The sequence below is a fragment of the Pseudophryne corroboree genome, chromosome 2 (genome assembly GCF_028390025.1).
Source record: "Pseudophryne corroboree isolate aPseCor3 chromosome 2, aPseCor3.hap2, whole genome shotgun sequence".
Lineage (NCBI taxonomy): Eukaryota > Metazoa > Chordata > Amphibia > Anura > Myobatrachidae > Pseudophryne > Pseudophryne corroboree.
The window spans coordinates 393,733,683-393,747,936 of record NC_086445.1 but is presented as its reverse complement, the minus strand read 5'-3'; the positions used below and the strand labels follow the sequence as shown (position 1 = coordinate 393,747,936).

At 44.1% G+C, this 14,254-nt stretch overlaps 1 protein-coding gene across 5 annotated transcripts in view; it reads left to right on the top strand.

The window, feature by feature from the left end:
• Positions 1-14,254, top strand: part of TMEM131 (transmembrane protein 131) — a 554,400-nt gene that overhangs the window by 454,551 nt on the left and 85,595 nt on the right. For all 5 annotated transcript variants that reach the window (XM_063953320.1, XM_063953322.1, XM_063953321.1 and 2 more), the window contains 7 exons: positions 3,563-3,697; positions 4,013-4,117; positions 4,502-4,588; positions 7,677-7,829; positions 9,038-9,113; positions 9,426-9,537; positions 9,886-10,024. In XM_063953320.1, the coding sequence (XP_063809390.1) occupies positions 3,563-3,697; positions 4,013-4,117; positions 4,502-4,588; positions 7,677-7,829; positions 9,038-9,113; positions 9,426-9,537; positions 9,886-10,024 (807 nt within the window). The remainder of the gene's footprint in view (positions 1-3,562; positions 3,698-4,012; positions 4,118-4,501; positions 4,589-7,676; positions 7,830-9,037; positions 9,114-9,425; positions 9,538-9,885; positions 10,025-14,254) is intronic.

Below are 14,254 nucleotides of genomic sequence, written 5' to 3'. Positions count from 1 at the left end.
ATTGAAAACAATTCACAAGCTGTATTCCCAGCAGGTGATAATAAAATTACCCCTCCGACAACAAGGAAAGGGGTATTACTCCACACTATATGGTGGTACTGAAGGCTAGGTGAGAACTATTCTAAATCTGAAAAATTTGAACACTTACAAGGGTTCAAATCCAGATGGAGTCACTCAGAGCAGTGATAGCAAAGAACAAGGGGACTATATGGTGTCCCGGGACATCAGGGATGCTTACCTCCATGTCCCAAAATTTGCCTTTTCTCACCAAGGGTACCTCAGGTTCGTGGTACAGAACTGTCACTATCAGTTTCAAGACGATGCCGTTGGATTGTCCAAGGCACCCCGGGTCCTTACCAAGGTATTGACCGAAAGGAGGATTCGTCTTCAAAGAAAATGGACGACCTCCTGATAAGAACAAGGTCCAGAGAACAGTTGGAGGTCGGAGTAGCACTATCTCAAGTAGTTCTACGACAGCACGGGTGGATTCTAAATATTCCAAAACCACAGTTGTTCCGACGACACGTCTGCTGGTCCTAGGGATGATTCTGGACACAGTCCAGGAAAAGGTGTTTCTCCCAGAGGAGAAAGCCAGGGAGTTATCCGAGCTAATCGGGATCCTCCTAAAACCAGGAAAAGTGTCAGTGCATCATTGCACAAGAGTCCTGGTAAAAATGGTGGCTTATTACGAAGCGCTTCCATTCGGCAGATTTCACGCAAGAACTCTTCAGTGGGATCTGCTGGACAAATGGTCCGGATCGCATCTTCAGATGCATCAGCGGATAACCCTATATCCAAGGACAAGGGTGTCTCTCCTGTGGTGATTACAGAGTGCTCATCTTCTAGAGGGCCGCAGATTCGGCATTCAGGATTGGATGCTCGTGACCACGGAGGCCAGCCTGAGAGGCTGGGGAGCAGTCACACAAGGAGTGTGATCAAGTCTGGAGAATTCTCTCCACATAAATATACTGGAGCTAAGAGCAAATTTATAATGCTCTAAGCTTAGCAAGACCTCTGCTTCAAGGTCAGCCGGTATTGATCCAGTGGGATAACATCACGGCAGTCGCCCACGTAAACAGAAAGGGCGGCACAAGAAGCAGGAGGGCAGTGGCAAAACTGCAAGGATTTTTCGCTAGGCGGAAAATCATGTGATAGCACTGTCAGCAGTGTTCATTCCGGGAGTGGACGACTGGGAAGCAGACTTCCTCAGCAGGCACGACCTCCACCCGGGAGAGTGGGAACTTCATCGGGAAGTTTTCCACATGATTGTGAACCGTTGGGAAAGACCAAAGGTGGACATGATGGCGTCCCGCCCGAACAAAAAATGGGACAGGTATTGCGCCAGGTCACGAGACCTTCAGGCGATAGCTGTGGACGTCCTGGTAACACCGTGGGTGTAACAGTCGGTGTATGTGTTCCCTCCTCTGCTTCTCATAACCAAGGTATTGAGAATTATAAGACATAGAGGAGTAAGAACTATACTCGTGGCTCCGGATTGGCCAAGAGGGACTTGGTAACCGGAACTTCAAGAGATGCTCACAGAGGACTAATGGCCTCGGGAGCTAAGAAGGGATTTGCTTTCAGCAAGTACCATGTCTGTTCCAAGAGGAACCGTGGCATCGGCCTTTAAGAAAGGACCTGCTCCAGCAGGGACCTTGTCTGTTCCAAGACTTACCGCGACTGCGTTTGACGGCATGGCGGTTTGAACGCCGGATCCTAAGGGAAAAGGCATTCCGGAAGAGGTCATACCTACCCTGATCAAAGCCAGGAAGGAAGTGACCGCACAACGTTATCACCACATGTGGTAAAAATATGTTGCGTGGGTGAGGCCAGGAAGGCCCCACGAAAAAAAAAAAAATTTCAACTAGGTCGATTTCTGCACTTCCTGCAAACAGGAGTGTCTATGAGCCTCAAATTGGGGTCCATTAAGGTTCAAGTTTCGGCCCTATAGATTTTCTTCCAGAAAGAATTGGCTTCAGTTCCTGAAGTCCAGACGTTTGTCAAGGGAGTATTGCATATACAGCCCTTGTGTGCCTCCAGTGGCACCGTGGGATCTCAACGTAGTGTTGGGATTCCTCAAATCATATTGGTTTGAACCACTCAAATCTGTGGATTTGAAATATCTCACATGGAAAGTGACCATGCTGTTGGCCCTGGCCTCGGCCAGGCGATTGTCAAAATTGGCGGCTTTGTCTTACAAAAGCCCATATTTGATTTTCCATTCGGACAGGGCAGAACTGCGGACTCGTCCCCAGTTTCTTCCTAAGGTGGTGTCAGCGTTTCACCTGAAACAACCTATTGTGGTGCCTGCGGCTACTAGGGACTTGGAGGACTCCAAGTTACTAGACGTTGTCAGGGCCCTGAAAATATATATATATATTTCTCTAACGTCCTAGTGGATGCTGGGGACTCCGTCAGGACCATGGGGATTATACCAAAGCTCCCAAACGGGCGGGAGAGTGCGGATGACTCTGCAGCACCGAATGAGAGAACTCCAGGTCCTCCTCAGCCAGGGTATCAAATTTGTAGAATTTAGCAAACGTGTTTGCCCCTGACCAAGTAGCTGCTCGGCAAAGTTGTAAAGCCGAGACCCCTCGGGCAGCCGCCCAAGATGAGCCCACCTTCCTTGTGGAATGGGCATTTACAGATTTTGGCTGTGGCAGGCCTGCCACAGAATGTGCAAGCTGAATTGTACTACAAATCCAACGAGCAATAGTCTGCTTAGAAGCAGGAGCACCCAGCTTTTTGGGTGCCTACAATATAAACAGCAAGTCAGACTTTCTGACTCCAGCCGTCCTGGAATTATATATATATATATATATATATATATATATATATATATATATATATAATAAGATTTTACTTACCGATAAATCTATTTCTCATAGTCCGTAGTGGATGCTGGGCGCCCATCCCAAGTGCGGATTGTCTGCATTACTTGTACATAGTTATTGTTACAAAAAAATCGGGTTATTATTGTTGTGAGCCATCTTTTTTAGAGGCTACTTCATTGTTATCATACTGTTAACTGGGTTCAAATCACAAGTTGTACGGTGTGATTGGTGTGGCTGGTATGAGTCTTACCCGGGATTCAAGATCCTTCCTTATTGTGTACGCTCGTCCGGGCACAGTACCTAACTGAGGCTTGGAGGAGGGTCATAGGGGGAGGAGCCAGTACACACCATGTGATCCTAAAAGCTTGCTTTTGTGCCCTGTCTCCTGCGGAGCCGCTATTCCCCATGGTCCTGACGGAGTCCCCAGCATCCACTACGGACTATGAGAAATAGATTTATCGGTAAGTAAAATCTTATTTTATATATATATTTTTATTTTTTCAATCTTTTTTTTTTTTTTTTTTTTTAATAAGAGATCTGGTGAAATGTGTGGTGAGTTTACCTAAAAAGCAAAATGCAGGAAGTCTGTGCCTGATGTGTTATCCCACTCTGTGGCTGTTTTTCGTAGTGATACAACGTGTGGTGCACTGTTATTACACTTATATGTTGCTTATAAATGAACTCCCTTAATAGTATTATTTCTTTGTTTTGCACATCTGCCGTTCTAGTTGGCTATAAAAAGTTGGCACATTATTGGAGACAGTCTTTCCATAGAACTTCTTACTACAGAGAAGGGAAATAGGACGGCCATAATAACAAGCCTCGTGGAGATTGAAAACGCCACTGCATCTGACCGCACCTCAGTAAGTGCTCTGCTCACCTGAGGGTTATTGTAAGCTTTACATTTCCTATCTTTAAATGTCTTTTCTGAATAATCAATCGCTAAAAGGTGGGTGTTTGATATTAGACTCGTGTTTCAGCCAGTTCCAGACATGTACATTTATATAGCTGCCAGAGCAGCATTGTTCCAGTTCCATGAGCATTGTGTCACACCCATATGTACTGTACTTTCCAATGTATATGTATGTGTTTGTGTACTGTATACACACTTATGTGGCTCCATCTCATGCGTAAATAAGCAAAAAATAAACAATGTTTTGTGTATATTTTGTTTCCAGGTTATATTAACTTCAGGTTATTATGCAGTGTTTCGAGTGACATTAACAGCAAAAAATCTTGAAGGCTCCTATGATGGAGGCATCCAAATAACCACAGATTTTGAGGTATATTCAGATTGTTCTCTTTTAGTTTAATTGTGGATAAATCATTACCTCTCCATAGCACAGTATGCTTGTCATGTGTTGTACTGAAACTCATCGGTTGGACAACGTGGACTGAAAGATCCCTGTTTCTGTAAACATTACACCATTTTCTAAATGTGGTAAGGTCTCACAGCAATTATTACTGGAGGTCTATAAGATTTTGTTTAGAGTTCTAATGTTGGATCTTGTGTTAAATGTCTTCTGTCTACCTGGGGATATCCAGTAGATTTGTTGTTCAAAAAATATTGTTTTACTATTTAATCATGATATGGTATAACTAATGACAGGGCGTGTTTATTCTTTACAAGCATTGGTAAATAACTTGCTGTTTATTTTTCTGTATAGATCTTGACAATCCCTGTGAAGGCAGTGATTGCTGTGGGTTCATTGACCTGCTCCCCGAAGCACATTACTCTTCCGCCTTCCTTTCCGGTAAGAATATTTTGCTGCTGTTTAACTGGGCCATCTTTATCTATGTCCCTGCTTCAGAATAACTGAACACTTGAGAGTGTCTAATTCTGTCCTCGGGCCCTCCGTGTTCAGGCATCCATACATCCTAATATGCTACTTTCCTCTGTGGAATAGTTGATATCTAGTCAAAACTTACAATTCTGCTGCTGTTAGCCATACAACTTCTCTTAAACACTGCTCGTTAAAAAAGACCCAGGAATATCTGTGACCGGTCATGTTTTTTCTTTTCTCCTCCCTAAAAAGAGATTTCTGGAAAGCGAGCTCCCTGCGCTAATATAATGATGCGCAGTGTCCTGGCCCTCTCTTATTGGTCTGATCTTACATAATGTAGAGCAAGAGGATATCAGTGGCTGAAATACAGCGTTCTTTTAGTGTGCTAGACCACTTTATTAGCACACAAATCACCTGACCTATGGAACTCTAATTCAGGCTTTGACTACCGTATGATTAAAACTGGCCAAACATGCCGTTATATTCCTCCAATATTGAGTAGTTAAATCTAAGTTATAAAACGAACCTGCTGCATGATCAACAAAGATAAGATTGATTTGCATCATTTTTGTGCATGACTGTAAATTGTTAGGAAATTACCACTATTGGCTTGTGTGCAGTCCTCACCCAACCACATTACCGGGTCCCAGTATATGCCGTAAGTTACTTTCCCTAGTCCAGGTTTTAAGGATATCCATGCTTAATCATCTGTGCTCAAACAGTTTTGGTACCTCTGCCATATTGGCCACCTGCATAGGTGACCAAACTGGACACCGATCATGGTGCCCCAGCTTCTTTTAAAAGTATTTGTTTTATTTTAATTGTTCACATTGTTGTTTTTGGTTTGTCATTTTAAGTTTTTATATACTGTTACGTCTGTATAGTTTCTTCTGTTTTCACCCTTTTACATGTCAGCATTAAGCTAGTCATCATTTGGGCAGTTATGAATAGAGCATTGTTGGGAGTGTAAATAGCCGATAGTACTGAAGAGCATGCTCCATGTGGGTATGAGAAACTTCTAGAAACCTCAAGTTGCCAGCTACCAGCATGTTTGCTGTGACTGGTCACATGAGATTGGCATCACTGAAATTTCTGCAGTTAATTAAATAAAGCCAAAGGTGTTTATTACACAGAGGAAGAGAAACAGGTTTTATACCCACATTAACTCAAGATTAGTAAGTGTGTTTATAAGTTTGCATTGCGGTCAGGGGTGTAGCTATACCTATGGAGGCCCCATAGCTAAATTTCCACGGGCCCCCACCTCTGCCATTCACTTCTCACTGTGGTGCAGGCACTCACCAGTGGCAGATCCAGGGGTTTTGCGAATTATTTTGTAGCTTTACCATTATGATTGTAAATGATTTAATGTTTGCACTATCTACCGGTTTAGTTTACATACAGAGTTTAGTGAATGGTGGTTAGCATATAGTAAACAGTATGACTGAAAAAAAGAAAGATGATATAATTTCCCTAATCCTAATTGTGTATAATATAACATGTTTTTTTATGAAGACTATTCTTCCCAATGAAATCCGCTAAGTTAGGGCTTTTGCAGGAGACATGGGTGAGTGGTTAAACGTGTACTCAAACAGTGTGTATGTGACCCTCCCACCACTCCCCCACCCTTGAATTTATCCCTGTCATGGCCAGCTCTGTGTCTCAGTATTCAATTAATGATGCTGGGATGAGGCATGGCAGTGCTGGGTCATCAGTGAGGATGAAGAGACACGGTAGAAGTCACGGGCAGTGTAAGTGGGTGCAGGGGGAGACCCGGGCCCTGGAGGTGGCCTGGAGCCCATAGCAGCTGCACCCCATGCACCTACTATGGCAGTTATGCCTTTACTTTTGATATATGGTTATCAGCAGTTTTTGAAAACTGCGTGACGTGCATTGTTACAGCAGAGGACTTGTCACATAAAGTAGGTGACATTTCACCTACTTTATGTGACCGTCTATAATTAGAGTTACAGCCCAATAGTAATTGCTGCTGAGAGCACAGGACATGTCAGTCTTATTTTTGTTAATTGGTCATATTAAGATGTCTGTGTTGTGGTGCAATTTAATAACCAACAAGCACAGGTCTGTCTTTTGGCATTAAGTACAGTAACAGTCTTAGTTTCACTAATATCTATAGTTCACCTGTGTGGAAATGTGTGTAACGCAGAGGTTCTCACACCCGGTCCTCAAGGCACCCCAATGGTCCAAGTTTTAAGTTTATCCATGCTTGGCCACAGGTGGCTTAATTAGCACCTCAGTCAATTTGATTTAACCATCTGTGCTGAGCCATGGATATACCTAAAACCTGGACCGTTGGGGTGCCTTGAGGACAGCTATTGAGAACCTCTGGTGTAATGTGTTACTGCATTTCTGGGCAGTATTTTGTTTTTTGATTTTTATTGATTTACAAAAACTTCTCTGCAGTGGATGATCTGATTTTTACAATTGTAATACTCCTGTCATATTAAATTGAAATTACCCCTAAGTCCACCTGTCTGAGGAAGCCTCCTCATAGGATGACACTTGTAAGGTACTAAATGTTGCCTTGTGATTTGTGCATAAGATGTCATTTCATTAGCTCTGGCAGTCACGTTGACCTCCAACAGTCAAGTGGTGTAAAGGCATGTGCACGTGGAAAAACTCGTTTAGTCACTTTGACTTCATAAATCCTGCCACGCTGAGGCAAACTACTTAGGAAAAGACTGACTGACATGCAAACAGCTGGTCCTGCCTGTTAAAAGTACATGCTTTTCTTTTTGAAGTGTATGAAAACGCATTCTCACTTGTATCAGAAAGATGAGACTTAGGGGGACATGTACTAAGCAGTGATAAAAGTGGAGAAGTGAGCCAGTGGAGAAGTTGCCCAAGGCAACCAATCAGCATTGGGGTAACATTTCTAATTTGCATACTTTAAAAGTATACAGAGCAGCCGATTGGTTGCCATGGGCAACTTCTCCAATGTCTCCCTTCTCCACTTTTATCACTGCTTAGTACATGTCCCCCTTAGACAGTCTTGTATGATTTACCTAAACACCCTTCTTTCATTTCTGTTTTACTGCAGGGAAAACTAGTTCATCAGAGTTTAAATATTATGAGTTCCTTCTCACAGAAGGTGAAAATACAGCAAATACGCTCCTTATCGGAGGACATGAGGTTTTTTTATAAGCGATTAAGGAGCAATAAAGAAGAAATAGAGCCTGGGAAAAAATCCAAGGTATAACCACAGTAGTATTCACTTTCTGAGGTGTTCAGTAACTTCCATAAAGTTCTGCCACAGCACCGAAGTATTATTTGGCTGTTGCTTGTTGTGAGAGAATACTTGGAACACATGCATTATTGCCAAAATGATTCATGTAATTTACATCGGAGTTTTAGCCATTCTCCTTTTTCCATTTAGCCCCTACAATTATTGCTTCGGTAGAAGTATTCTCATGGCACCCCAGCTGTGCCCTAGGTGTATAAAGTAGTAATGGGCAGATAAACCTGTTTGGGTAGTATAAGCCTGCCCATGCTGAAGGACCTGAATACACCATATCTGTAAAACATCTAGTAAGCTACCGCATTATGGACCGCCTATTCATTGCACCGTGCTATGAACGCTGCTCACCTGGAACTTTTTTGTTTGCAGGTAAAGGGAGTTGACGGACAATGCAGAGAATCATGTTTTGCCACAAGCAATTAAATAGCATCCTTGTGATATCCTCTTTCTAATGAGATATAGATTCGTTATATGCACAGGTGCTGCAGTCGTACTCTGTATAAAGGACATCACATGACAAAGTAATGATGTCCATTACTTTTTGTCCAAAGATATGACAAAATACAAGTGAAAGGGCAGCCTATGTTCGCTGTATGGCGAAATTCAATGAGCCCTGTTAATTTAACTGGGGTGAAAAAAAGGTAGTATCCTCGGGCTTAACCGCCCGGGCTATTTTATTACAGACCTTTTTTCTCCCGTAACATTTCCAGAATTCTATGTGTTAAAACTGTATTTGCACCCGATAACAGGCTGTTTATCGTGTATTTCTTTTTGGGTCTGTTTAGACCTGAAAATAGTTCATCGTTAAGTGCAGCCTGTGGGCTAATTGAATAGGTCCGGGGGTTCAATTTAATCCCCCCTTTATAGATTGTCCAAGTACCAAACTGCCGAGGCACATTCAGTTATGTAATAAATAAAATATTTAATTGTAAAATATATATTATTTATCTATGGGGCATAACAGACACATGCACCCCCTCCCCCTCTCCCTTCATTTATATACTAGTGGTAGGATTGTGTGAAAAGCCGCCAGATTTGACTCTCCAGCTTTAATAGAGTTACAAGTACCAGTTTCCTCTGCTAGCTATATGCCATACCTGAATAAACAATCTGTAGGAGACAGCAACTGACTTATAACATGTTATTTTTCCTTTTCTTTGAAGATAGCGAATATCTATTTTGATGCTGCTTTACATTGTGGAGACCACTGTTATGTTGGACTACCCTTTATATCTAAAAGTAAGTATTTGTGGTGACAAGAATTGTACCGTATTTGCTTCTTTTTGGGGTTTTTATTTTTTATTTAAAGCGCCACATCCATGCCAAGAATTTATTTGGTATCTCCGCAGAAGGCTGTGTGTGTGTGAAGTGCAATGGATAAGCAAAGTTTCAGTTTGGTCACACACTCACTTTCTTATGACATCTGATCACACTATATTTAAAATGCATTTGAGAGATTTTAGGTTTAGATATGACTGTAATTGGGGCAAGGGAATTTGTTCATGTTTAGGATGCAAGCAGTAGGTACTTGATGTATTACTTTATTCCCAGATGAGCTGAAGCCTCAACACCATTTAGCAATGCAGGAGGATGTTTGGGACTCAGACTGGGATTATTATGATAATCTTTACAAGAAATGGTCTGAAATCTCTAATTCTAATATGTAAGTACTGTATATGTGCAAATCTTTCTTTGGTTTTTGATAAATTACTGTGGTTTGCATTGCAGTTTCATAGTGCTGGTATTATGGGTTCAGTTGTAATCGGGCACCATATGTGTGGGGTTAGTGTGCTCTTCCCATGTTTGTGTGGGTTTCATGAATGTGCTCTGGTTTCTACCCCCGGCCCACAAAAATCATTTTTGGACAAACGTGTGCTTAAGAAAATTTAGTTTGCAAGCACCAATGGGGATGCTACTGATGTCAATCATTCCATATTCTACAGAAAGTGCTGCATAATATAATGACACTTTAGAACATATGCTGAAAGTAACACTTATTTTGTCCCTTTAGGCCTGAAGCCGTGTTTGAGGTTGACACTGATCTGCAGAAAAATGTCCTTGCAGAGGTTAAGGCTGAGCTTCTTTGGCCATCTATTGTCAGCTCACCCCGTCATATACACTTCCCTTTAACAAATACCAACAGTTCGTCGGTAAGTGCTGCTGCTGCTGCTTTACTTTTGGCAAATATTATATGTATGCAGTGCCCGTTCACTTGAGTATATACAGTCCATTATTGATCAACATGAGATAGATCTGACTAATTCCCATACAGTAATAGCTTGAATACAGCTGCACCATGCAGACCTTGTTTGTAATGGCATGAAAAATAATTTTGTACCAACATTACAGAAACATTGTTTCTCTATCGTCCTAGTGGATGCTGGGGTTCCTGAAAGGACCATGGGGAATAGCGGCTCCGCAGGAGACAGGGCACAAAAGTAAAGCTTTCCGATCAGGTGGTGTGCACTGGCTCCTCCCCCTATGACCCTCCTCCAAGCCAGTTAGATTTTTGTGCCCGGCCGAGAAGGGTGCAATCTAGGTGGCTCTCCTAAAGAGCTGCTTAGAAAAGTTTAGCTTAGGTTTTTTATTTTACAGTGAGTCCTGCTGGCAACAGGATCACTGCAACGAGGGACTTAGGGGAGAAGAAGTGAACTCACCTGCGTGCAGGATGGATTGGCTTCTTGGCTACTGGACATCAGCTCCAGAGGGACGATCACAGGTACAGCCTGGATGGTCACCGGAGCCTTGCCGCCGGCCCCCTTGCAGATGCTGAAGTAAGAAGAGGTCCAGAATCGGCGGCAGAAGACTCCTCAGTCTTCTAAAGGTAGCGCACAGCACTGCAGCTGTGCGCCATTTTCCTCTCAGCACACTTCACACGGCAGTCACTGAGGGTGCAGGGCGCTGGGAGGGGGGCGCCCTGGGAGGCAAATGAATACCTATTTTGGCTAAAAATACCTCACATATAGCCTCCGGAGGCTATATGGAGATATTTAACCCCTGCCAGAATCCGTTAAGAGCGGGAGACGAGGCCGCCGAAAAAGGGGCGGGGCCTATCTCCTCAGCACACAGCGCCATTTTCCCTCACAGAAAGGCTGGAGGGAAGGCTCCCAGGCTCTCCCCTGCACTGCACTACAGAAACAGGGTTAAAACAGAGAGGGGGGGCACTAATTTGGCGTTAGAAATATATAAAAAAGATGCTATAAGGGAAAACACTTATATAAGGTTGTCCCTATATAATTATAGCGTTTTTGGTGTGTGCTGGTAAACTCTCCCTCTGTCTCTCCAAAGGGCTAGTGGGTCCTGTCCTCTATCAGAGCATTCCCTCTGTGTGTGCTGTGTGTCGGTACGTGTGTGTCGACATGTATGAGGACGATGTTGGTGAGGAGGCGGAGCAATTGCCTGTAATGGTGATGTCACTCTCTAGGGAGTCGACACCGGAATGGATGGCTTATTTAGGGAATTACGTGATAATGTCAACACGCTGCAAGGTCGGTTGACGACATGAGACGGCCGACAAACAATTAGTACCGGTCCAGACGTCTCAAAAACACCGTCAGGGGTTTTAAAACGCCCGTTTACTTTAGTCGGTCGACACAGACACAGACAGGGACACTGAATCCAGTGTCGACGGTGAATAAACAAACGTATTCCTTATTAGGGCCACACGTTAAAGGCAATGAAGGAGGTGTTACATATTTCTGATACTACAAGTACCACAAAAGAGGGTATTATGTGGGATGTGAAAAAACTACCGTAGTTTTTCCTGAATCAGATAAATTAAATAAAGTGTGTGATGATGCGTGGGTTCCCCCCGATAGAAAATTATGGGCGGTATACCCTTTCCCGCCAGAAGTTAGGGCGCGTTGGGAAACACCCCTTAGGGTGGATAAGGCGCTCACACGCTTATCAAAACAAGTGGCGGTACCGTCTATAGATAGGGCCGTCCTCAAGGACCAGCTGACAGGAGGCTGGAAAATATCATAAAAAGTATATACACACATACTGGTGTTATACTGCGACCAGCGATCGCCTCAGCCTGGATGAGCAGAGCTGGGGTGGCTTGGTCGGATTCCCTGACTAAAAATATTGATACCCTTGACAGGGACAGTATTTTATTGACTATAGAGCATTTAAAGGATGCATTTCTATATATGCGAGATGCACAGAGGGATATTTGCACTCTGGCATCAAGAGTAAATGCGATGTCCATATCTGCCAGAAGATGTTATGGACACGACAGTGGTCAGGTGATGCAGATTCCAAACGGCACAAAGGTGTATTGCCGTATAAAGGAAGAGGAGTTATTTGGGGTCGGTCCATCGGACCTGGTGGCCACGGCAACTGCTGAAAAATCCGCCGTTTTTACCCTAAGTCACATCTCTGCAGAAAAAGACACCGTCTTTTCAGCCTCAGTCCTTTCGTCCCTATAAGATCATATCTGCCCAGGGATAGAGGAAAGGGAAGAAGACTGCAGCAGGCAGCCCATTCCCAGGAACAGAAGCGTTCCACCGCTTCTGACAAGTTCTCAGCATGGCGCTGAGACCGTACAGGACCCCTGGATACTACAAGTAGTATCCCAGGGGTACAGATTGGAATGTCGAGACGTTTCCCCTTCGCAGGCTCCTGAAGTCTGTTTTACCAAGGTCTCCCTCCGACAAGGAGGCAGTATGGGAAAAAATTCACAAGCTGTATTCCCAGCAGGTGATAATTAAATTACCCCTCCTACTACAAGAAAAGGGGTATTATTCCACACTATATTGTGGTACTGAAGCCAGAAGGCTAGGTGAGACTTATTCTAAAAAAAAATAAAAAAAATTTTTTTGAACACTTACAAAGGTTCAAATCAAGATGGAGTCACTCAGAGCAGTGATAACGAACCAGGAAGAAGGGGACTATATAGTGTCCCGGGACATCAGGGATGCTTACCTCTATGTCCCAAATTTGCCCTTCTCACTAAGGGTACCTCAGGTTCGTGGTGCAGAACTGTCACTATCAGTTTCAGACGCTGCCGTTTGGATTGTCCACGGCACCCCGGGTCTTTACCAAGGTAATGGCCGAAATGATGATTCTTCTTCGAAGAAAAGGCGTCTTAATTATCCCTTACTTGGACGATCTCCTGATAAGGGCATAGTCCAGGGAACAGTTGGAGGTCGGAGTAGCACTATCTTGGATACTGCTACAACAGCACGGGTGGATTCTAAATATTCCAAAATCGCAGCTGATCCCGACGACACGTCTGCTGTGCCTAGGGATGATTCTGGACACAGTCCAGAAAAAGGTGTTTCTCCCGGAAGAGAAAGCCAGGGAGTTATCCGAGCTAGTCAGGAACCTCCTAAAAACAGTGCATCATTGCACAAGGGTCCTGGTAAAAATGGTGGCTTCCTACGAAGCAATTCCATTCGGCAGATTTCACGCAAGAACTTTTCAGTGGGATCTGCTGGACAAATGGTCCGGATCGCATCTTCAGATGCATCAGCGGATAACCCTATATCCAAGGACAAGGGTGTCTCTCCTGTGGTGGTTATAGAGTGCTCATCTTCTAGAGGGCCGCAGATTCGGCATTCAGGATTGGATGCTGGTGACCACGGAGCCCAGCCCGAGAGGCTGGGGAGCAGTCACACAAGGAAAAAATTTCCAGGGAGTGTGATCAAGTCTGGAGACTTTTCTCCACATAAATATACTGGAGCTAAGGGTAAATTTATAATGCTCTAAGCTTAGCAAGACCTCTGCTTCAAGGTCAGCCGGTATTGATCCAGTGGGAAAAACATCACGGCAGTCGCCCACGTAAACAGACAGGGCGACACAAGAAGCAGGAGGGCAATGGCAAAAACTGCAAGGACTTTTCGCTGGGCGGAAAATCATGTGATAGCACTGTCAGCAGTGTTTCATCCCGGGAATGGAAACTGGGAAGCAGACTTCCTCAGCAGGCACGACCTCCACCCGGGAGAGTGGAAACTTCATCGGGAAGTTTTTTCCACATGATTGTAAACCGTTGGGAAATACCAAAGGTGGACATGATGGCGTCCCGTCTGAACAAAAAACGGGACAGGTATTGCGCCAGGTCAAGAGACCCTCAGGCAATAGCTGTGGACGTTCTGGTAACACCGTGGGTGTACCAGTCGGTGTATGTGTTCCCTCCTCTGCTTCTCATACCTAAGGTGCTGAGAATTATAAGACGTAGAGGAGTAAGAACTATACTCATGGCTCCGGATTGGCCAAGAAGGACTTGGTACCCGGAACTTCAAGAGATGCTTACAGAGGTCTTATGGCCTCTGCCGCTAAGAAGGGACTTGCTTCAGCAAGTACCATGTCTGTTCCAAGACTTACCGCAGCTGCGTTTGTCGGCATGGCGGTGGAAAGCCGGATCCTAAGGGAAAAAG